Here is a 24,343-nt window from a genome sequence, read left to right as displayed (position 1 = left end):
CCATAAAAAATTCAGCAGCTCAAAATACATAAGAAAAAGTGTATATGATTTTTTTTGTAAACTAGTGTAATTAATGGGAAACCACAAACACTTTATAAGGGATGTTTTAATACCATAGACGCAGAGCCAAATTTTAATTTTAAATTTTTCCCGCAATATCTACATTCACAATATTCTTATAATTAAAATGTATTCTACAAGTGTATTATTTTTGTTTAATCTTAAATTGAATTAATTGATTCAATTACATATTTAATCAAAATAAAAATCAGACTTATATATTTATTGAACCAGTAAAAGCTTTAATGGGATCAACTAACTGATGTCATTATTTCTTCAATTACAATTTAATCGATTCCTTTAAATATTGTGATTTGAATAAAAATTAATTTTTTGTGTGTACTTGTTAAATTGTATTAAATTGCTCATCACATACATTTCCGTGTTTAATGATAAATGATTTCAAAAATATTCACAATTCCATAATATATATATGCATAATGCAATTAACATCCAAAGAAATTGTTACATTTTCAAAAATAAAAAAAAAATATATAACAAATGTAGTTTTATAAGTTTAAATATACCCGCTACTGTATAAGTACTTTCCTATCCACTTAAATTGCCATATACTACTCTATGTCCGTGACCCATGGGAGTGTAATAGCAGGCAGCAGTCAATGGCAACCAAAGCTCATTCATTTTTATTGAAAATTATATTGATTTTTACTGGCATTGGTTGATTCGATAGTGTGCTTTATGAAGTATTGGTACCGCATTGTTAATTGGCATTCAATGATTTTTCGGTTCGATTTGGAAAAAAGTTTTCTGCTGAATTATTTCCATCCAACATTGCACATTTGGGACAAGTGTTTGACTTTCATTCACTCCCATGGGAAGTTCTTATCACATACGATGTTGTTGGGCCAAACATACTCATTTTCCAAGGCTATTCATTTTGGCACTATACTTGAAGAGGCAAACAGCAAATTGCAGTGATTTATAAATAATAAAAAAAGTTACTTTAATACCCAATAGGGTATGTGGAGAATGAAAATGTTTGAGAGTATTCCAATTGATAGTTACTATTGTGATAAATGGCCATTTTTACCAATAAAAGCACCAACTGCTCTTGTGTGGAAATATTTTAGATACTTGAAAAAAATTACATTTTATTTAACGAACTAAAACATAAAGTTTTTATTGAAATACCTCTAGATGATACAAAAACAGTTTACGAATTCGAGCTGAATTTTATCAAACTGTAATTCACAAACTGTTTGATGGACGTTTTTTTGAATATGTACATATTTTGGGTTTCAGTCCAAGAAAAACTAGTTGACTATAATGAATTTCATTTGAAAAAATTAATACCCTGTTTCTGTATATCGAACGAAAACGGAATCGATAGAAAAGCAGACACTCGAATTCGAATCAATTTACATTTGTGTTCTTTTGAAAGTTCATTTCGTTTTTATGAGAGTACAACTTCATAGTCGTCGGAGCTAAAGAATTAAAATCGTGTTGTAAATGCTAAAGGGTGATACGGTCAAAATTTGGTCAAGGGAAAACGCGTGTAAATCGGTGAAATCGTTTATTTAAAAAATCAAATTAAATTTCTTTTTCAAGTTCAATTAGTATAAAATTCAGAAAAAATATTCAGTTAGGCTTTCGCTTTCCAAATCCGAATTGCCAGGCCTCACGTTTGACACCTGCCATCAGATTTTGTACAGCCACCTTGTCCACCTTCTTCGCCGCAGAAAGCCAGTTTGCCTTGAACTGCTGCTCGTCCTTAGCAGTTTTTTTGTCTTCTTTAGGTTCCGCTTGACAATAGCCCAGTATTTCTCAATTGGGCGGAGCTCTGGCGTGTTGGGAGGGTTCTTGTCCTTGGGAACCACCTGCACGTTGTTGGCGGCGTACCACTCCATGGCCTTTTTACCGTAATGGCAAGATGCCAAATCCGGCCAAAACAGTACGGAACAACCGTGTTTATTCAGGAAAGGCAGCAAACGTTTATTCAAACACTCTTTCACGTAAATCTCTTGGTTGACAGTCCCGGAAGCTATGAAAATGCTGCTTTTCAAGCCACAGGTACAGATGGCTTGCCAAACCAGATATTTCTTTGCGAACTTTGACAGTTTTATGTGCTTGAAAATATCTGCTACCTTTCCCCTTCCTTTTGCCGTATAAAACTCCTGTCCCGGAAGCTGCTTGTAGTTGGCTTTGGCGTAGGTTTCGTCGTCCATTACCACGCAGTCAAACTTCGTCAGCATCGTCGTGTACAGCCTCCGGGATCGCGCTTTGGCCGTCGTATTTTGTTTATCATCGCGATTTGGAGTCACTACCTTCTTGGAAGTCGATAGTCCGGCTCGTTTATTGGCTCGATGCACGACTGTAGACGATACACCCAGCTTATTTGCGGCATCTCGGAGAGAGAGGTTAGGGTTTCGCTTGAAACTACCGGCAACTCTCTTTGTCGTCTCAGCGGCTTCCGGTTTTCGGTTGCCCCCCGATCCAGACTTCATGGCTGTCGACAAACGTTCCCCAAACACTTTAATTACATTTGTAGCGGTTGATTTGGCAACTTTTAGCGATTTTGCCAGCTTTGCGTGCGAGTAGCTCGGATTTTCGCGATGCGCATGCAAAATTTTGATACGCTGCTCTTCTTGCTTGGACGGCATTTTGAAAACTGAAGAGTGAATTCCAAAATCAAAATAGGAGCAACATTCTGCACATACACACACCTTCAAAATGAGGGGCGTTCAGTTTTTTTAAATGCAAAACTGAAAGAAATACGTCAAGTTTATATTGACCAAATTTTGACCGTATCACCCTTTATACCCACTGTATATGTGGAAGAGAAAATTTATTTCCACCTTCAATGCATACTACGAATCCAAACAAAGATCCGATAAAAATACATTTTTTAGATCCCCCAGAAGTGTCGATATACCCCACCCATCAGTGTAAGTTGTCTCTAGTCAACGATAATTTTCCCATTTGAGTGGTATATGCGCGTGAATTCTTAGATTTGATATATCGACACAAATGTCATAAGTACACGGTGGATACCACAGAAGTTCGTATACCAAAGGATCTGTGCTAACGCGGCAGATGTTGTTATGGTGAGAGGATAATCGAAAACATAATTCGTTTTGCCCATGCATTTGGTACCAACTTTCGATTAGGATTTTTTTTTTTTGTGAATGCACTAACGATTTTTAGTTCAATATCCATCTTAAGTAAATGAGTATTATATAAATATTAAATTTTATAAATAATGAATAAAAAAGCGTTGTCAAAGCGAGTACCCCAACCATATTATAATTTTAACTATCCAGCATAAAAAGCGTCGCTAAAAAAGTAGTGAACATGTTCTTTTTGGATCCGGAAGTGGTGCAGAAGCGATGAATTTAACATGGGCTTGTCATAGGACGGATGTCCACCATTTTAACAAACGTTTCACTGAATTTGCATCACTTCTTAAGGTGTAATGAGTGGAATTAACATATTTTGTGATATTTTCACCAATGAATAATTTGTCTGGGACATTTAACATTAAATATTTGCAAAAATTCAAACTTCAAATTCAAATTCCAAATGGATTTAGAATTTTTTTTTTTCGGGAAAATTTAAATAATTGGTACCATTTTATTAATTCTCAATCTACATTTAACCAATTTGAAACAAAAAAATTAAATTTCCAATTAAAAATATGAAAAAAGCAAGTTAGAAAAAATTGGTTCAAATGGACTTCCTATGCAGTTAAAATAAACAACATCTTTGGCAGGATATTTTTGGAAGTGCTTTTTTTTTGTTGCTGGGTTATTATAACAAAAAAAAAACAATTAAAAATACTATCATAAAGAAACTACAGCATGAATTACTCCTTAGTTTATTTTCAAATTTTCATGTTATTACAAAGAATAAGTGTTTAAAACCCCTTTCGTTTATTTGTAGTTTTTCGGGCAAAACAAGCAAAAAAAATGGATTTTGGGATAAATCAAAGACAAAAAACGCAAAGATTCTGGCTCCTTTTTCCTCGAAGAGCTACAGCTTGCTTTAGTTTTTTATTAAAAGCTTTACATATAACCTATTTTATTAAAGAGATTATTGTTAAATATTGGTAGTTCGGCCAATTTATAGCTACAATAAAATAACAAGTTAGACAATTTATCTCACCATTTAATGTGGTTGGATACACTAGTAAATTTCAAATGTCAAATAAAACAACTTTTTATTTAGTCAAATTTAAGGTCCGCATTCATAAAAATTAAATTACAAACAAACAAACAATTTAGGGCTATTTGTTTGTTTTTTCTCTTTTTCATTATTAAAGGAAAAAAACAAACAAAAATTATTACAAAGTTATTTTATTGCTGTTGACCAATAAATGGATTACTGATGATCCCCATACAAACTCGTACAAATCTAATTGGCTTATTTTTAAAGAATAATTTTTAAATTTGAAATATTTATGACACCAACACAAAAACCCATTGTCATATCTCTTCAACGATGAGATAATATCCAAGGACAAAAAAAAATAACAGAAACAAAATACACAGTCATCCAACACAAACGCGTTTGATCCTTTGTTTGTACAAAAAAGGACAACCAATTGTTATTTTTGAACTATTATTGTTATTGCTGGCAGCAAAAAGGGGCGAACACACACACAGGCACAATCATACAAATGGAAAAATCCCATCAATATCAAAAATTACATTTATTTATCAATAAATGTATTTTACGTTCGTTGTCTATTGTCAACTTTTATTGTTAACCATGGCATACACCCACTCCCAATCACTCACCACACATTGCTCTTTGTCCATCGCTTAACCCATAGCCGGATAAGGAGCGCTACGATCTACGTTCTACGACCGCCATCGTCAAATGTCTTAACATTTCCTCGCATCTAAGAGGACATCAGCCACTATTATCATCATTAATTTGCTTTGCAACACGACACTGGGGGCTCAACTTATCAAAGCACATCTCCCGGGCGTTGACAATACCCGAATTGAGCTCGCACCCAGTGCAAAGCATGGTGGACAGACAATAGACAAAAGGAACACAATTGTGATTATTATTTCCACTCCTTATCGGATGGGCAGTGGTGAATGTCGGCAAATGATTCCGTTGCTAAGAAAAGTTTATGTTTCCTTGTCGAGAATAGAATGGGAAATCTGCTCGGAGAGAAGGCAGTTGATCAAAGCTCATGGGCGTTGTCTGAATAGATGCAGCTCCTACAAAACTAAACAATTTTGAGTTTATATTTCCATTGTCTGCGAATAGAAGACAATGGTAGTAATAGTTCTTGGTAGTAATGCTACATGCTCCCATAGCAGAAAATCCGCACATTTTCCTTGGCCTTTTTGTTGGTGATGCAATGTTTCCATTATTTCACTTCAACAAATTTATACGATTTTTATTTTCAATTTTCATGCAGTTAGGTCTTTGTCTTTTAGGAAAGTTTTGCGCACATGCAGTGTTCAAGATGTCGGATACGTCATGTCAGCGTTCATTTTAAAGTGAATCATACGCAACCTTGTCGAGTAATACCAGCAACTTTTCGCAAGAAAAATTCCTATAATTAAAGGCTTCGAAATCAATTATGTTAAGAACTTTAAGATATTCTTGTTCACGTGAAACAAGTTCAAACACGACCATTTTGACATAGCATGACAATGCATGAAAATTATCAAAATTAGTTGGGAATAGTTTTAAGTGGTGTTAGAAAAGCCAAGTGGGGGTTAAAGTTTTGAATAACACTACCATTGTAGCTAGACTTGCCATTGCCTTTGTAGGCGTATTATTACACTCGGAAAATAATTCTTCACACACCAACATGGACGATATTTTGAAGAGTTTTTCATTCTCACAAGTGAACTTTAACAAAAGGTTTGTAATGATACTTATCAATATTTGGTACAAAATTATCTAATATCAAATATTAGTTCAATAAAGATAAAGACTCATGTTATTGACATTCCCTACGGGAAATAGATTAACCACAAGACCGGTAAATGACTAGTCCCTGGTGTGTAGAGGCCAGTCTCAGATCTGGAGGGGAGCGGTCACTTTAACATAGGTTTGACGGAATAAATTCTCACTTTATGGCACGTTTTGGACTCATTCCAAAGGACCCGCCTTGGTTATTCTGATACCAGTCCCCTTCATTGAGCGATATACTCACTGAAATTATTAGACTAAAGCCGTTCTTCCATTAGTTGAGAATGAGCTTAAAGAAAATCCAACATGTTCAAAAAGTAAAAGAAATTCGGTACCCAATATATCCAAAACTAGAAAAAAGTATTACCGTTGTAACTAATTTATTGTTAACTGTTACAATTTCATTTTACAGACTTAGCTTTTGCGTACATAATGCTACGTCATAATTTTAAATTAATTCATTTGCCAGATTTTAGGACATGGCATCCCAAAAAAAGCGTCGCCAAAAAAGTAGTAAAATTTTGAATTTAACATGGGCTACTCAACAAAAAAATTTGGAAGTTCTTCTAAAGGCACTACTTTAAAAGCACTTCCAAAAATGTCGTTCCAAAAATGTCCTTTATTTTAACTACAGAGGAAGTTCTTTTCATTCAATTTTTTATAACACGCTTTTTTCATATTTTTAATGGGTAATTTAAACTTTTTGTGTTTCAAATAGGTTAAAAACAGAGTAGGAATTAATAAAATAGTACAAACTATTAAAATTTTGTCGAAAAAAATGCAATATCCATTCCAGAAAAATTGGGAATTTTTGAAAATTTTTGAAGTCAAACATTTCAGACAAGCGCTAGAATGCACAAAAAATCATAAAAAATTATAAAAATTATTTATTTAGAATAATATCACAAACATTTTTAAGTCACATCCAAAACACTGAATTCGGATCACACTTTAAGAAGTGATGCAAATTCAGTGCAACGGCTGTTAAAATGGTGGACATCCGTTCTAATGCAATTCCATGTTAAATTCATCATTTCTGTGCCATTTTTGCACCACTTCCGGATCCAAAAAGAACATTTTCACTGCTTTTTGGCAACGCTTTTTTTGCCGGGTAGTCATAGGACGGATGTCCACCATTTCAACAGTCTTTGCGCTCAATTTTAATTACTTTTTAGAGTGTCTTCTTCTTCTAACTTCAGTGTTCTGGACGTGAACTAAAAACTTTTGTGATATTTTTCCAAATAAACAATTTTTATACTTTTTTACGATTTTTAATGCATTGTAACGCTGAATCAAATATTTTCAAAAATTCGCAATGTTTCTAGAATGGATTTAGCATTTTTGTAGACAAAATTTGAATAATTTGTTCCATTTTTATACCCTCCACCATAGGATGGGGGTATATTAACTTTGTCATTCCGTTTGTAACACATCGAAATATTGCTCTAAGACCCCATAAAGTATATATATTCTGGGTCGTGGTGAAATTCTGAGTCGATCTAAGCATGTCCGTCTGTTGAAATCACGCTAACTTCCGAACAAAACAAGCTATCGACTTGAAACTTGGCACAAGTAGTTGTTATTGATGTAGGTCGGATGGTGTTGAAAATGGGCCATATCGGTCCACTTTTACGTATAGCCCCCATATAAAGGGACCCTCAGATTTGGTTTGTGGAGCCTCTAACAGAAGCATATTTCATCCGATCCGGCTGAAATTTGGTACATGATGTTGGTATATGGTCTCTAACAATCATGCAAAAATTGGTCCACATCGGTCCATAATTATATATAGACCCCATATAAACCGATCCCCAGATTTGGCTTGTGGAGCCTCTAACAGAAGCATATTTCATCCGATCTGGCTGAAATTTTGTACATGGTGTTGGTATATGGTCTCTAACAACCATGCAAAAATTGGTCCACATCGGTTCATAATTATATATAGCCCCCATATAAATCGATCCCCAGATTTGGCTTGCGGAGCCTCAAGGAGAAGCAAATTTCATCCGATCTTGCTGAAATTTGGTACAGGGTGTTAGCATATGGTCTCTAACAACCATGCAGAAATTGGTCCAAATCGGTCCATAATTATATATAGCGCTCATATAAACCGATCCCCAGATTTGGTTTGCGGAGCCTCAAAGAGAAGCAAGTTTCATTCGATCCGGCTGAAATTTTGTACATGATGTTGGTGTATGGTCTCTAACAATCATGCAAAAATTGGTCCACATCGGTCCATAATTATATATAGACCCCATATAAACCGATCCCCAGATTTGGCTTGCGAAGCCTCAAAGAGGAGCAAATTTCATCCGAGCCGGCTGAAATTTGGTACATGATGTTGGTATATGGTCTCTAACAACCGTGCAAAAATTGGTCCACATCGGTCCATAATTATATATAGCCCCCATATAAACCGATCCCCAGATTTGGCTTGCGGAGCCTCAAAGAGAAGCAAATTTCATCCGATCCGCCTGAAATTTGGTACATGATGTTGGTATATGGTCTCTAACAACCATGCAAAAATTGGTCCACACTGGTTCATAATTATATATAGCCCCCATATAAACTCATCCCCAGATTTGGGTTGCGAAGTCTCCAAGAGGAGCAAATTTCATCCAATCCGGTTGTAATTTGGAACATGATGCTAGCATATGATCTTTAACAACAGTGCCAGAATTCGTCCATATCGGTCCATAATTATATATAGTACTCATACGTTCTCCAGATTTGACTTCCGGAGCCTCTTGGAGGAGCAAAATTCATTCGATCCGGTTCAAATTTGGAACGTGGTGTTAGTATATGGCCTCTAACAACCATACCAAAATTGGTCCATATCGGTCTATAGTTATATGTAGCCGATCTCCAATCACACAAAAATTGGTCCATATCGGTTCATAATCATGGGTGCCACTCGAGCCAAAAATAATCTACCAAAATTTTATTTCTATAGAAAATTTTGTCAAAATTTTATTTCCATTTGTTTTGTTTTGTTATTGTTGGTTTTGTTCTTTAAGCATTGTTGTTGTTTTTTATTGCAGCTTAAAACCATACATTGACTAAACTACAAGTGTAGTTTAACCAACAGAGGAAAGGAATGTTTGTCAAATTTATTTGGGCAAAGCCCTATAGACTGCAAGATGGTTGGATGGACGCACGTTTCGGAATTACCACATTCCTCATCAGCATCCTCTACTTGCAGCAAAACTATCAACCAATTATCAGAATAAATTCAGGCAGTTTATTAAACCCAACAAAAACCACACTTGAATCCTCCGAAAAAAGGTTTTACATTGATAGCCGGCTTATGCCGAAATAAATTCGAAGAAATTCGGAGGCACGCTCACAATAAACCCAGCCATGTGAATTCAAATCGATGATTTGACAGTGGCATAGGAAAAGAGATATGTTTGTTTCGAATTTATTTCGGCATAAGCCGGCTATCAATGTAAAACCTTTTTTCGGAAGGTTCAAGTGTGGTTTTTGTTGGGTTTAATAAACTGCCTGAATTTATTCTGATAATTGGTTGATAGTTTTGCTGCAAGTAGAGGATGCTGATGAGGAATGTGGCAGTGTTAGAAGAAGTTTCTACGCAATGGTGGAGGGTACATAAGCTTCGGCCTGGCCGAACTTACGGCCGTATATACTTGTTTAATTCTCTGTTTTTAATCTATGTGAAATAATCTATGTGAAATTTAATGGGTAATTTTAACTTACCCATTAAAAATATGAAAAAGTGAGTTATAAAAAATTTATTTAAAAGAACTTCCTGTGTATTTAGTTAAAATAAAGAACATCTTTCGGAGGACATTTTTGAAAGTGTTTTTAAAGTTGTTCATTTAGAAGAACTTCCAATTTTTTTAGTGGGATCTTTGTGCTTACGCCAATACTTTTTTTTGTGGTGTAATTAACAAAACTTAGTCTTTGCATGAAAGAATGGTTCGTACTCATGCCAAACTGGATCTAAAGCCCAACATAAATAGTCGTACAAGAAACTATGCTAAGAAATTATAAATATTATAAATGCATATATAAAATATATATACAGCAAGCTACAAGTTCTTATTATAAACTTTTTATTCATAAGTAATCAACATTGATAGAGTCAATAATGTATAAATAATATTAATTGCTAACTTGTGACAACCGTCAAACGCAAAAATGTACACCTTTTTGGTACGGCTCATTCTTGTAAACACACATTGTACACATTTCGTTGCACTATTTGCAATTTTTAACTCATTTAAGAAAGAAGTCCATAAAATCAAAACGTTTCATTTTTCCAAGGGACCCCCCCAAAGGCAAGCACGTACAATGTCAAAGACTAGAAAGAAATTGTCAGCACTTTTAAATGTGTGTGAATATGTGTGTGTGTGTGTCTGTGTGTTTGCCTGTACTTAGGATTAATTGAAAATGCATGACTTCTCACAGTACTCGGAAATGATGTTCCGTCCAACCGGCAATTATTCTTCGCAGTAACAATTTCTTCTTGCCATTCCCTAGTCGCAAAACCTCGTAAAATCTTGTCAAATTACTTCAAGCAATTTTAGAAATACGTAAAGGAAAAAAAAAACAAACGTAGCCCTTTGGGACAATGTGAATTGTGTGTGTGTTTTCCTGTAGAGTTGTAGTAAATGGCTTGCAATTGTTTATCACCACGTCGCTACCCCTTTCCTCAGCACCTACAGCTTCCTTCTATTTATTTTGGTTGCAGGTCTCACTCACTACCCCCGACTCCTAGTAATGGCAATTTCCCCCATCCAAAATAGACATTTAGTATGAAAACAAAAAATCTATACACATTTCCTGGGAATGGAGGAAATGGTCCTTTAAATATATCTTAACCTACACCTACATCAGCTCAAACCTAATTTAACAGCTACAGTCCGCACAGTTAGCATAAACATCATGTCCTTGGTGTACGTTGTCTAGTACCGTCAATGTATGTGTGTGTATGCGTGTGTGTGTGTGCGATAGTAATAGTCTTAGAGCTTTGTTTTTGGGACAAACAGAGTCGTGGCTTCTGCCATTCCGTTCTCGTTTCCATTCTGTTTGTGTTCTGTTTTTATTTTGGGTTTATGTTTCTGTTCCCGTTTCTTTTTCTTGTTGTCTTTATGTATTCTATCCGCAGGATGTTCCGGTGCTAAGCGATGGCATTTATCATATTGACTCGTTTATCTTGGACGCTCCAAAACCCGCCATATTTGTGGGTTTACAAGATGATTACGCACTCAGATGTAGTCCCGGCCGCGAGCCTTCGAGTGGCCATGAAAACACCATGGCTGTGGAAATAAATGACGACGATAGCTCCAGCTCAAGTTTTGTCGACGACCATTCGTATTCGGATGCATCACAAATGGAGGCTAACTCAATTAAATGTTGTACAGCTTATTCGGTTGACGACACCTTGAGCAGTCCCAACCCTGCAGGCGGCCACGATGGGGTCATTCACTTCAACAACGATGAGTTTATCATTGTGCCGCAAGTGCCACAAAATCTGATTACATCGCATTGCAATATTCATTCAAGTTTAGCCAGAACCTCTCCCACCTCATCGGAGCAATCGTGCAATAATAGTGCACAAATGCCAGGCACCGATTCATCAGAGGAAGACAACTATTGCCCATCCGCTACATCTTTGTCCCTAGCTATTTACCCCGAAGCGACACCTCGGTCACCTAATCAAAGTTTTATGCAAAAATGTGCCCAATGAAAATGACATCATTATGCCACAATGAAGCCCTTGATGGTGCCAAATCAGAGAGACAACACAAAAGTTTTGTACCATTCCATACCATGGACGCAACAACTGAAAATGAAGGAAGATTGTATAGCCAATGGCGAAATCAGTTTCTAACAATCCAATGCAAACGCTCTGGCTGGATAAAATATATGATCATTAATACAATGGTGTACTATTAAAAAAAAAAACGGTTTCCATCTCTGAGCAAAACTTTGGTTCTTGCTAGTTTCTATAGGGAATGGAAGAAATAAGCAATTTCGAAATTATGAAAATGTTGCGACTCCACCATGGCTAGACATGGTGAAAAATTATTTCTAATTTGTATTTTATGGTACTGCACAGCATTAACTTACTTGAATTTCGCAGTAACTCTACTGGTCTAAGTGATGTGTTGAGGCACACATCTACAGCTAGAAACTTGAAACTTCTTCATGAAGAAGGATTTAGAATCCAAAAAATTTACAAGAAATATTTTCGAAAGTCTGCATACCGACTATTAGTTCGGAATATACCGAACAAAAGCAATTAGAATTTAATCCAATGATGATTCTTAGATGGCACGATGGCCTATCAAACATAAAGAGTTGGAATCAAACTGAAGTACTTAACTTCTGAATACGATATCAATTGGAAAAGGAAAACAAACGTAATATACCCGTATTGGAAAATTAATATTTACCTGAGAGTAATATTGGATTACACTCGCGCAATAATTTGTATTTTTTAATAATTCGTGCCATAAGATACAAAATTAGACATTATTGTTTAAATTGAGCTATGACCACTATAAGGTCTAATTATTGATGAACCGAACATTAAAATATTGCAACCGTAACAAAATTAAATAATTGTACTATTTGGTACCTGTCTGCAGATGGCGATTGTACAATGGGTTTCAAACTGAATGGGACATTTTTGAAAAATTAATAATTTAGAGTACCCAAATGTTACCAATGTATAATTGCAAAATGAAACATATCGAACCGAAGAAAATTATGTGATGGAATTGATTGCGTAAAAAGATAACACATGGGTTGATATTGTTAATACGTCCGTCTTTAATATAGAGCATTAATCTTTTTTCCAATGTGGGTAGAGAAACAACAGTCTGAAGTTTTTTTGTAATATCAAAATCTTCCAAACGTACACGACATAGTCACGTTGGTTGAAAAACTTCGGACAGAACTATCAATATTAAGATAACCCATTTAAACGATCTCTTTTTTTTGATATCCGGAACGGTTTCCAACAAGTAAGGAAAGTCTAAAGTCGGACGGGGCCGACTATATTATACCCTGCACCACTTTGTAGATCTAAATTTTCGATACCATATCACATCCGTCAAATATGTTGGAGGCTATATATAAAGGTTTGTCCCAAATACATACATTTAAATATCACTCGATATGGACAGAATTTGATAGACTTCTACAAAATCTATAGACTCAAAATTTAAGTCGGCTAATGAACTAGGGTGGAACACAATGTTAGTAAAAAAATATGGGAAACATTTAAATCTGAAGCAATTTTAAGGAAACTTCGCAAAAGTTTATTTATGATTTATCGCTCGATATATATGTACTAGAAGTGTAGGAAAATTAGAGTCATTTTTACAACTTTTCGACAAAGCAGTGGCGATTTAACAAGGAAAATGTTGGTATTTTGACCATTTTTGTCGAAATCAGAAAAACATATATATGGGAGCTATATCTAAATCTGAACCGATGTCAACCAAATTTGGCGCGCATTGCTACAATGCTAATTCTACTCCCTGTGCAAAATTTCAACTAAATCGGAGTTAAAAATTGGCCTCTGTGGTCATATGAGTGTAAATCGGGCGAAAGCTATATATGGGAAATATATCCAAATCTGAACCGATTTCAACCAAATTTGGCACGCAAGGTTACAATGCTAATTCTACTCCCTATGCAAAATTTCAACTAAATCGGAGCAAAAAATTGGCCTCTGTGGGCAAATGAGTGTAAATCGGGCGAAAGCTATATATGGGAGCTATATCTAAATCTGAACCGATTTGGCTGATATTTTTCAAGTTTTTCGAGACTCATAAAATATTCGGATGTACGGAATTTGAGGAAGATCGGTTGATATACACGCCAATTATGACCAGATCGGTGAAAAATATATACCAAATTTTAGGACAATCGGACTAAAACTGCGAGTTGTACTTTGCACACAAAAACACATCAACAGAGACAGACAGACAGACAGACGGACATCACTAAATTGACTCAGAATTTAATTCTAAGCCGCGGCGTTACATACAAATGCACAAACTTATTATACCCTGTACCACAGTAGTGGTGAAGGGTATACAAATCTACCACAATAAAAAAATGTATAAATATCCCTTAGATTGTAAATGTGTAGAATTTTAAATGTTTTAGCGATTTTAGCCAACAAAGGAAAGATACCACTTCTACAAAAAATAAGAACTTACTCAACATGGGAGTTGAATAGTATGAAAATTAAAATCCAGCCACGGACCTACGACATATATAGATTCCGGACGGACTGGATGGACTGTCACTACACGTCTAAAATTCCTGACGTAATTGTCGAATTGTCCATGACTGGACGGGTGGCGATGGTGTGCTCCCTCACACTCAGTATCTCCCATACTGGCCACCCACGTCACTGCTAAGTTCGGCTATTCATTCCATTGCGATAATACAGGTGGTGAACCAATCTTTCATCAAGCTATTCTATGTTTAGTTTAATGGTAAGGAACCTCCTTCTAATAGCCGAGGTCGAATGGTGTTTCACAAAACTGAGAAACCACCAAATGTTACCAAGTCCGCTGAAAAAGACGTCTACAAGTTTTTAATGAATTTGAATATTAAGTCGAGAATATTATTCTGAAGATTTGTTTCACATTTATTTAAGACAAGTTGACCTCAATTCAACAATATTTATTTTATTTAACACCAAAGAGTTTTTCAGCAGTGGATTATCTCTCCTCAACAATGCTGGTGACATTTCTGAGTATTTCAAAGCTTCCCTAAGTGGTTTCACTTCACGCCGTTCGGACTCGGCTATAAAAAAGGAGGTCATTGAGCTTAACAATGGAGAAGTTCACCAATGTGGTATCACAATGGACTGAATATTCTAAGTGAGATTGATACATCGGGCTGTCACCTAACCCCACCTAGTGTTCATGAACCATTCTTAATATCTCCCGTAGGGTAAATCTGGTATGCGAACTTCGGTGGAGGCTAGATAAAGAGAAAATGTTAATTTTTCTTGAATTTAACATTAGAAAATATTTTCATGTATAAGTTTTCCATGAGCAATTGAATACATGTAGATTTATTAGAATCGTATACAATTTTTCATATGCATATACCGGCTTTGATTACTATTATCTTAAAATTCCTCCTTTGGAAACTTGCAAGAACAATCTGTTTTCATCAGAGATAATCAAAAGTATATGTATGTCTATCATACAAACTTATATGCACAGATGAATTTTTTTCTCAAGAAATCCAATATGTATAAATAATAAAGAAATGCAGATTATTGTTATTTTAGTTTAAATAAATACAAGTTTTATTAACTACCAAAGACGAAGGAAGCACCGATCCAGCAATGAACTCTAGTTGGGAAAAAGGATACGCCGTCAATCCCATTTGTGCATACCACCCCACTCACTTTCATTGCAATGCACATTCAGCAAAAGCCTCACATAATTCGGTATTCGTTTGCTTCATCTACTTCTACTTCTTCTTCATTGATACACGACCTCAAGACAATTTTCAGTTGTTACCATTTCCGTTTATCTTTCTCTTTAGTTTCCTGTTTCCGGTTACTTTGCGTGGTAGTGAGTGTAAATAGTTGTAATCGATGTGACTGAAACTTATGTAGATTGAACATTGATTTGCTCTCAAATTGATTCGTTTCGTTTCCTTTTGTTTACATTCCTTTGCTTGAGTTTCGTTGCTGTTGCTGTTGTTGAAATTATCATCATGTTTCAATTGGTTTCGATTGGCATTGTTTATTCGGTCACATTGCTATAATTTTGGACTCCCCCTCTCTCTCTTTCTCCCATTGAGCATTAAGCAACTATAGCATATTATTCTGGTTTTCTTAGAATCAGGGGGTAGAGCCATAACTAATCTGATTTGCTTTTAATGGGCTGACTCTACTTCATTGTACCATCTGTTGCTTTGCCATTGCGACGTACATCTTAATCGGATATCTGATCGGAATCTCAGCAGTCATCAATTTTGTTGAAAAACAAAACAAAATTACAAAAAAATTGTTTTCATGTCTACAGTTTCATCGTCGTATTATGATTTCGAAATTACGTTGTAAGCAGAAATTCAATCTGGAGTTATATTGACCGACATACAGACCTCAAACAAATATGTAGGATATTGAACATTGGCCTGTCAAAGTTTCTGTTGAAATTTCTTTAAAAAAAATCCCTTTATGAAGTACCTACATGTTTGTTTAACTAAATTCCCTGCTCCACAAAGGATTTAAAGATCAATTACTTGCTTATTTCAGGAACATGTCCGGCAATCCAAGGAAAGCAAACTTGATGAAATGGGTCGAAATTCCAAAGCTCGTTCTCGTGACAATATATCGATTATGTCTCCCAGGTATGTCGCTACATTATCAGCCCCCTTTGCTATTTCCTTTAACATTTTTTCCAATAATGCCGATGATAACTTTTTTACTGATTTGTGTCATTACAGGCAAAAACATTCGCAAACATCCTTACAGATACTCGATGATGTTTCCAATCGCTATTATCGTGAAATGGAACTGCAAGCCAAAGGCAATTTCAAGGAAAAAGAACCCCATCACATACGACGACACGATATGATTGTTCAAACTAGCCTTTGCAGCAATGATGACTCTTCCACAACGACAACGGCAGAGCAAGTAGTTCCTCCAGGTCCCTGTGATATGGCATGCCAAACAAGGTGAGTTTCCATGGTTCTCAAGAGTTAAGGAACGGCAGATATAGAGGGAGAGAGAGAGAGAGAGAGGAAAAATGAATGTTAAAATATGGCAATACAATTTTATGCAAACTACTGCCTCTTGAGTTCTTTCACTGATAATGGCTCGCTTGTCAAGGCATCCATTACATTAAACCAATCATTACGACATGTATGATACAGAATTTTGTCGTTTTTTAAGCATATGCGTGAAATGTATCAACATCAGCACTGCATTATCAAGAATTTATTTCGATAAATGATATGAAATTGTGAAAAGAAATCATAAGATACGAAATATTCAACGAAGACTAACAAGAACATTACGATTTTTTAATTTCGATGATTTTTTAAGACACATAAAAGTCAGAAATGAATGAAATCTTTATATGAATCGATAGTATGGTTCATATTAATTAGATGTAGATGTTGACCTCAAATGGACCACCTGCTTAGTTCAATTTTGGCATACTCTTTCCAACATTTCACTAATAAATGCTTCAATGTTGTCTTCCAATGCGTCTCCTCTGTATAGACATAAGATTTAACATAGCCCACAAATATAAGTCTGATGGCGTTAAATCGCACAATCTAAGCGGCCAGTAGACCGGTCCCGAACGTTAAATAAAATGTTCACTGAACCTAGCCTTTCAATAACTCCTTTGTTACGCATGCTGTTTGGGGTGTGGTACAGTCTTGTTGAAACCACATGTCATACAAGTCAAGATTGAAACAAGTATAAACGGTCGTAAGTCCGGCCAGGCCGAATCTTATGCACTCTCCACCATGGATTGCGTAGAAACTTCTACGAAAGACTGTCATCCACAATCGAATTACCTGGGTTGTGGTATCTTAAATCGTTTTCTAAATTGTGAGTTAGTCCATACGTGGTATATATTAGACAAAAAGGTATGTAAGTCTACAAATAATTACGAATCTATATGGACTTTTGCACGGTACGTAGGGAGCCAGAATTGAAACATGGGGGTCGCTATTATGGGGAGCTACCTTGGTGCAATGGTTAGCATGCCCGCCTTGCATATACAAGGTCGTGGGTTCGATTCCTGCTTCGACCGAACACCAAAAAGTTTTTCAGCGGTGGATTATCCCACCTCCGTAATGCTGGTGTCTTTTCTGAGTGTTTCAAAGCTTCTCAAAGTGGTTTCACTACAATGTGGAACGCCGTTCGGACTTGGCTATAAAAAGGAGGTCCCTTGTCATTGAGCTGAACATGGAATCGGGCAGCACTCAGTGATAAGAGAGAAGTTCACCAATGTGGTATCAAAATGGACTGAATAGTCTAAGTGAGCCTGATACATGGGGTTGCCACCTAACCTAACCTAACCTAACCTATGGGGGCTATATACAATTATCGATATGGACCAATTTTTGTGTGATTGGGGATCGATTTATCTGAGGGCTATATATAACTATAGACCGATATGGACGTAGTTAGGCATGGTTGTTAACGGCCTTATACTGGCACAATGTACCAAATTTCAACTGACTCGGATGAAATTTGCTCCTCCAAGAGGCTCCAAAACCAAATCTCGTGATCGGTTTATATAGGGGCTAAATATATAACTATATATAACTATAGACCGATATGGACGTAGTTAGGCATGGTTGTTAACGGCCTTATACTGGCACAATGTACCAAATTTCAAATGACTCGGATGAAATTTGCTCCTCCAAGAGGCTCCAAAACCAAATCTCGGGATCGGTTTATATGGGGGCTAAATATGATTATAGACTGATATGGACCACTTTTGGCATGGTTGTTAAATATCATATACTACCACCACGTACAAAATTTCAACCAGATCGGATGAATTTTGCTTCTCCAAAAGGCACTGGAGGTCAAATCTGCGGATCGGTTTACATGGGTGCTATATATAATTATGGACTGATATGAACCAATTTCTGCATAGTTGTTGGATACCATATGCTAACATCACGTACCAAATTTCAATCGAATCGGATGAATTTTGCTCTTCCAAGGGAGATCGGTTTATATGGGGGCTATATATAATTATGGACCGATTTCGACCAATTTTAGCATAGTTGTTAGAGCCTATATACTAACACCATGTACCAAATTTCAGCCGGATCTGATGAAAGTTGCTTCTCTTAGAGGGTCTGCAAGCCAAATTTGGGGGTCCGTTTATATGGGGGCTATATATAATTATGGACCGATGCGGACGAATTTTTGCATGGTTGTTGGAGACCATATACTAACACCATGTACCAAATTTCAGCCAGATCGGATGGAAGTTGCTTCTCTAAGAGGATCTGCAAGCCAAATTTGGGGGTCCGTTTATATGGGGGCTATACGTAAAAGTGGACCGATATGGCCCATCTGCAATACCATCCGACCTACATCAATAACAACTACTTGTGCCAAGTTTCAAGTCGATAGCTTGTTTCGTTCGGAAGTTAGCGTGATTTCAACAGACTGACGGACATGCTCAGATCGACTCAGAATTTTACTACGACCCAGAATATATTTACTTTATGGGGTCTTAGAGCAATATTTCGATGTGTTACAAACGGAATGACAAAGTTAATATACCCCCATCCTATGGTGTAGGGTATAAAAAAGTTGGTTATCTTCTTACCGTAGCGCCTACCATTCACAGTTACGTTACGATTCGTATGGTCTTTGAAGAAGTACGGTCCAGCCCATAAACACCACCAATCTGTGACTCTTTCTGGATGCATTGTTAACTTCTGCAATGGTTCTTGCTCATCGTCACTCAGAATTCTGATTCAATAAGCTTTGTCGCTGAACACAATTTTTCGATAAAAAGCATACGACGAACTTTCATAACAGACCACGGACTTTATATTAAAATTTGCAATCGTTATGCCTTAAAAACGCAGAATACGCACTTTATACTAAAATTTGAAATCGTTATGCCTTGCAAATGCATAACGATTGCAAATTATAGTATTAACGAATAATTACGTGTACATAGAGTGATAGGCTACTGTGTTGTATTAATGAAAATTATTCGTTGTATGAATGAAACTTATTAATTGTTTGGATGCCACTTATACGTTGTATGAATAAGAATTAAACATTGTATGAACCCTTGTTTCCAATGTCTGGATGAAAGACGTACGTTGTATCAATAAAAACATACACATTAGTTCTTCAGGTGTGAAAATACTTGAATATTTCGGATTTCGCTTTGAAACAATACGAAGAAACATCTTAATTATAATACCAATATGTAAGGTCATTATAAAATAGACAAGAATAGTTTTAATAGAAATTCTCTGTCTGTCAAACGATTTATAGAATGATGTCTTATTGAACCAATATCAACATTTCAAAGAGATCTGATGTCCACTTATTATTTCCGCATTTCCTTCATTTTGTTCTACTGTACAACATTATCGTACATTACAGAATTATTTTTAACGAATCATTGTTACTTAAAACCGACATTCGACGACTGTGTCATGGTGTTCGATAAAGGCTATGGTATAATCACAAGCTGATTCTGAATGAGAGAAATACACGTTGATTTTTAATTCTACATGAAAGCAATTGATTAAAGGATGTTTTTATTCTATTTTCCTTTTCATTAAATAGGGAATCGTTGTTTGGAACTGCTCCATTGATGCGTTCGAAATCGAAAACATCATCAGTTGCTGGAGGACATCGCAGCATAGAAGGTGTACCACCACCACCTCGATTTTCTACTTTCGGCTATGATGCAGCACATATGGCAGGCACAACTCCAATGGCATCTGCAATGGGAGCCCCATCTACATTGTCCAGGCGCAATATGCTAGTGCCACAGGGATCCATTGATGCCGAACATCCACCAAATCAAGACCATGCTTCAATGATACAAGCACCACAACAACAACAACAACACAGACACTTACATCACAGGCCTTCACAGGAGATCTGTCATCATCATCACCAACATCAGCAGCAGCAGCAGCAACAGCAAAAACAATCATTGCCACGTCATCAGCATCAACATCAGCACCAACATTTACAAGAACAGCACCATCATCCCTCGTCGACAGGAGCCCATATAACCAATCTGCCAGCATCTGGCACAACGATAGTTACAGCCATATCAGCAGGATCCAGTGCAGCGAGAGCCAGAGATCCAACATCAACGTCTGGCCAAGCTGGAGGAACTGCTTCTTCATCCAAAAATAAACAAGGCAAAGTTGATGAGTCAAAGTTGTTCATCGACATTAGAAACTCGGCACCGGACGTTATAATTATGACATCCCATTGACAATTAAGGAACACCATACCACAACACTCACAGCACAATAATAAAAACCAAAACACATTTGTACAGAATCTTGCATTATACCAACGACCAGACTCATGTCCTCAACTTCATCCCCGTTCGAACCTTAGTTGTAAACAAACATCCTCTTTGCCAAGTCTAGACAAAGCCTCAATTTGCCTTGACTGGATTATTGGAACTGTTCTTCGGCATTACATGAAACTTTATTTAGTTGGTATTCCTCATGTCATTCTCACATAGAAATCTTCGATGAAGCCCGGAACAGTTGGCGACTCACTTACAGTCCTCCTACTGATTTACCCACCCACAGTGGCATGTGAAAAGTCATCAATCGTCTCAATTAAACCCTAGGTAGGTGGAGAAGCTATGGTGGGGTAAGTTGGGGGTCCTTGTCATGACCCTCCACCCCGTCAATATTTACACAGCAATTATCGGCGACATGACCTTTGAACACACAATCCATGTTTTGTAGGCCTGGCGTAACATGTTTGTTTGGTCATGTTCCGTTCGCCTGTTTCAGCATGTCTCCCGTGTTAGCCTAAAGCAGGAAACGGGTCATGCTAAAAAGCCGACAAACACAACATACCACACTTGATGTATAGTCGGTAACTGGCCTCATGGCAGATGACAGCCAAAGCAGCTAAAATGGCGCCATTTGCATCATGTGTCATATTTGTAAGCCAGTGTCCACCAATATCCCTGGGAACGACTACAAGTAGTGTCACACAATAGTGTCCTTGTTCCTGAGGAGAAGGGCGTCAGCTTAGTGTGAGTAGCAAAACATCCATGTGTAAACGAATATATTGCATTGAAGCGTGTGTGTATGTGTGTGGAGAGAAGCATCCATCAATTTTCACTATTTGTGCATGTTGATGAAAACTGCGCCATTCATTATGAATGCGTCAAACAGGAGCATATTTTTGTACCACACAACACAACACAACCACCACCAATCGACAGTATCCTGTTGTGATGTTTGAATTGGTTTTTCAGCCAACTATACATAGAAGTTATATTGTAGGCTAATCGAATTTATTCCTAATGGGTGGTACACTACATAGCGTGAAATTGTAATAAGGGTACAGTGAATGGCACAGCGAAAATGAGATGCTTGAATTGAAAACGCAAAAATTTTCATATCCTTAAAGTATCTTCGAATGGCAAAGCTAGTTACTTTTCAATTTAACAAGTACAGGAAAATAATAACAAACTGGATTATACAGGTCAAAGTTTAATGGCATTAGCTTAGCGTGGCAATTATTTTGAAAAATGTAAGATGAAAGGGAATACAGTGGACCTCTCGAACAGAAACACTCTATGCGAAATTTGATGTCAACTTATTCTTCCTATGGGAAATAGACATAAATCTGGGGCTATTCTTATCAAAGATTTTCTTATTTGTATCGAAAATCAAGTTTTCTTCACCCAGCAAAAAATTTGGAAATTCTTCTAAAGGCACAACTTTAAAAGCACTTCCAAAAATGTCCTCCCAAAGATGTTCATTTGAGTCAATTTTTTATAACTCGCTTTTTTCATATTTTTAATGGGAAATTTTAAATTTTATGGTTTCAATTAGGTTAAAAGCACATTAAGAATTAATAAAATAGTGCACATTATTTAAATTTTGCCCAAAAAAAAAATTAAATCCTTTCTAGGAAAATTGCGAATTTTTGAAAATATTTGATGTCAAACGTTCCAGACACGCGATGTAATGCATTACAAATCTTAAAAAATTTTAAAAATTATTTATTCGTCAAAATATCACAAAATTTCCTAATTCACATCCAAAACACTGGATTTGCATCACATCTTAAGAAGTGATGCAAAATGGCTATAGAAATGGTGGACTTCCGTCCCATGACAAGCCCGTGTTAAAATCATCGCTTCTGCGTCAATTTTGCACCACTTCCGGATCAAAAAAGGAAATTTTCACCACTTTTTTGGCGACGCTTTTTTTTTGCTGGGCTGCTAATTTTATACAAAGGGGACAAGCAACAACAAAAATGTTGACCCTATAAGAAGTAAGAAGAAATACTAACATACAGTATACAAATTTTTGAAATTTGCGTCCTTCGTATGGTTTCCAAGTAAGGCAAATTTTGCTTAAAGTAAAGAAAAACAAAAATTTGATTATAGAAATAAACTTTAAATTAACTGAAATGTTCAATATTTGGGATAAAGATAAAAAATTCTAAAATATAGGTTAAGATTAATTTTGAGAAGTTTGCATCTTTGTTTTGAAATGCAGAAAATGTCTTTTAGTTTGAAGTAACTTTTGCACGCAGAGAATGAATATGAACACTTCAAACATGCTTCAAGAGCAAATGTTTGTCGCAACCATTTTATTGTCTCGGAAATTATATATCTGATTTCGGCAAATATGTTTATATTTGGTAAGAAAAATTATTTTTGAGACAAAAATGTTCCATGGTCCTTATCCAAAAATGTCTTTACATATTTCAAACACAGAATAAAAATTCTATAAAAGAGCTTTGTATCTTAATTTTATAGAGATTAGAGCTAAAGATAGATCCCGCCGTATATAGTCTTTATTTTTAAGAAGCGTCATTTGTGGCTCGAAATCGATACCAAATCCTAAAGGTAAGGTCAAAATTGTATCCAAGTAAACTTTTTTTTTTTGAGAGAGCAGGGGATGATTTTGGGTTAGCCAATATATAATGTGGGATTAAAGACCAATAATTCTGCAAACTTTTCAAAATTTGTGTGTTTGACGAGTTTGTGAAAGTTGGTTTTTAAAATTTTTTGGACAAGTTATCATTCGACTGTTATGACAGACGAATTTGAAACATTGATCTTCACTAATATGAAAAGGTATGAAAGGGGGAATTTGATTTTCGTTGTTTTACGTAAAAATATAATAAATGGGAATTAGTCAAGGTACACTGAAATCAATATTGTCGTGAGTCCAAAGATTTCATGTCTTTAAAACACGAATGCGAATCTTGCTTTTATTTTATTTTAGAAAAAAATCGTCTACTAGCTCATTTCTCTGAAATAAAATTTATTTCCTTTTCCACAAGTCGATAAACTTTTCAATGAAGTGATTTTATCATTATATTTAAGTGATTCGATTTAAAACTGGGTATCTTAAAATGACAGAAAATTTTGTTTGACTACACAGAAAAAAATATCACCAGAATATTTCCAATTAAAAAGTTAATTGAAGTTGAGTGTTTTTTCATTTAATAAATTAATTTATACAATTAACTGTTTAATCAAGATAGAAACATTAAGTTAATTAAGTCAATGATTGTAAATTTTTAAATTTTTAATTAAAAAATTAATTGATACAATTAACTTTTTAATCAAATTCAAAAGACTAAGTCAGTTAAAAAAAGTGATGAACATTTCTTAATCCAAATAAAAACTCT

General features: G+C 35.8%; 1 protein-coding gene across 2 annotated transcripts in view; it reads left to right on the top strand.

Moving 5' to 3' along the window:
• The window catches only part of Neto (Neuropilin and tolloid-like), a 212,425-nt gene extending 188,330 nt beyond the window's left edge, over positions 1-24,095 (top strand). Inside the window, exons 11-13 of one of the 2 annotated variants that reach the window (XM_075298439.1) lie at positions 16,229-16,323; positions 16,420-16,650; positions 20,267-24,095. In XM_075298439.1, the coding sequence (XP_075154554.1) occupies positions 16,229-16,323; positions 16,420-16,650; positions 20,267-20,933 (993 nt within the window). In that variant the 3' untranslated portion in view covers positions 20,934-24,095. Of the gene's footprint in view, positions 1-11,089; positions 15,229-16,228; positions 16,324-16,419; positions 16,651-20,266 lie in introns of those variants that run through there. The other variant, XM_075298440.1, reaches the window with a different exon arrangement.
• Positions 24,096-24,343: the final 248 nt, after the last annotated feature.

The sequence above is a fragment of the Haematobia irritans genome, chromosome 3, assembly GCF_050003625.1.
Source record: "Haematobia irritans isolate KBUSLIRL chromosome 3, ASM5000362v1, whole genome shotgun sequence".
Taxonomy (NCBI): Eukaryota; Metazoa; Arthropoda; class Insecta; order Diptera; family Muscidae; genus Haematobia; species Haematobia irritans.
The sequence above is the reverse complement of the archived record's forward strand: the minus strand, read 5'-3'. Positions and strand labels throughout refer to the sequence as shown.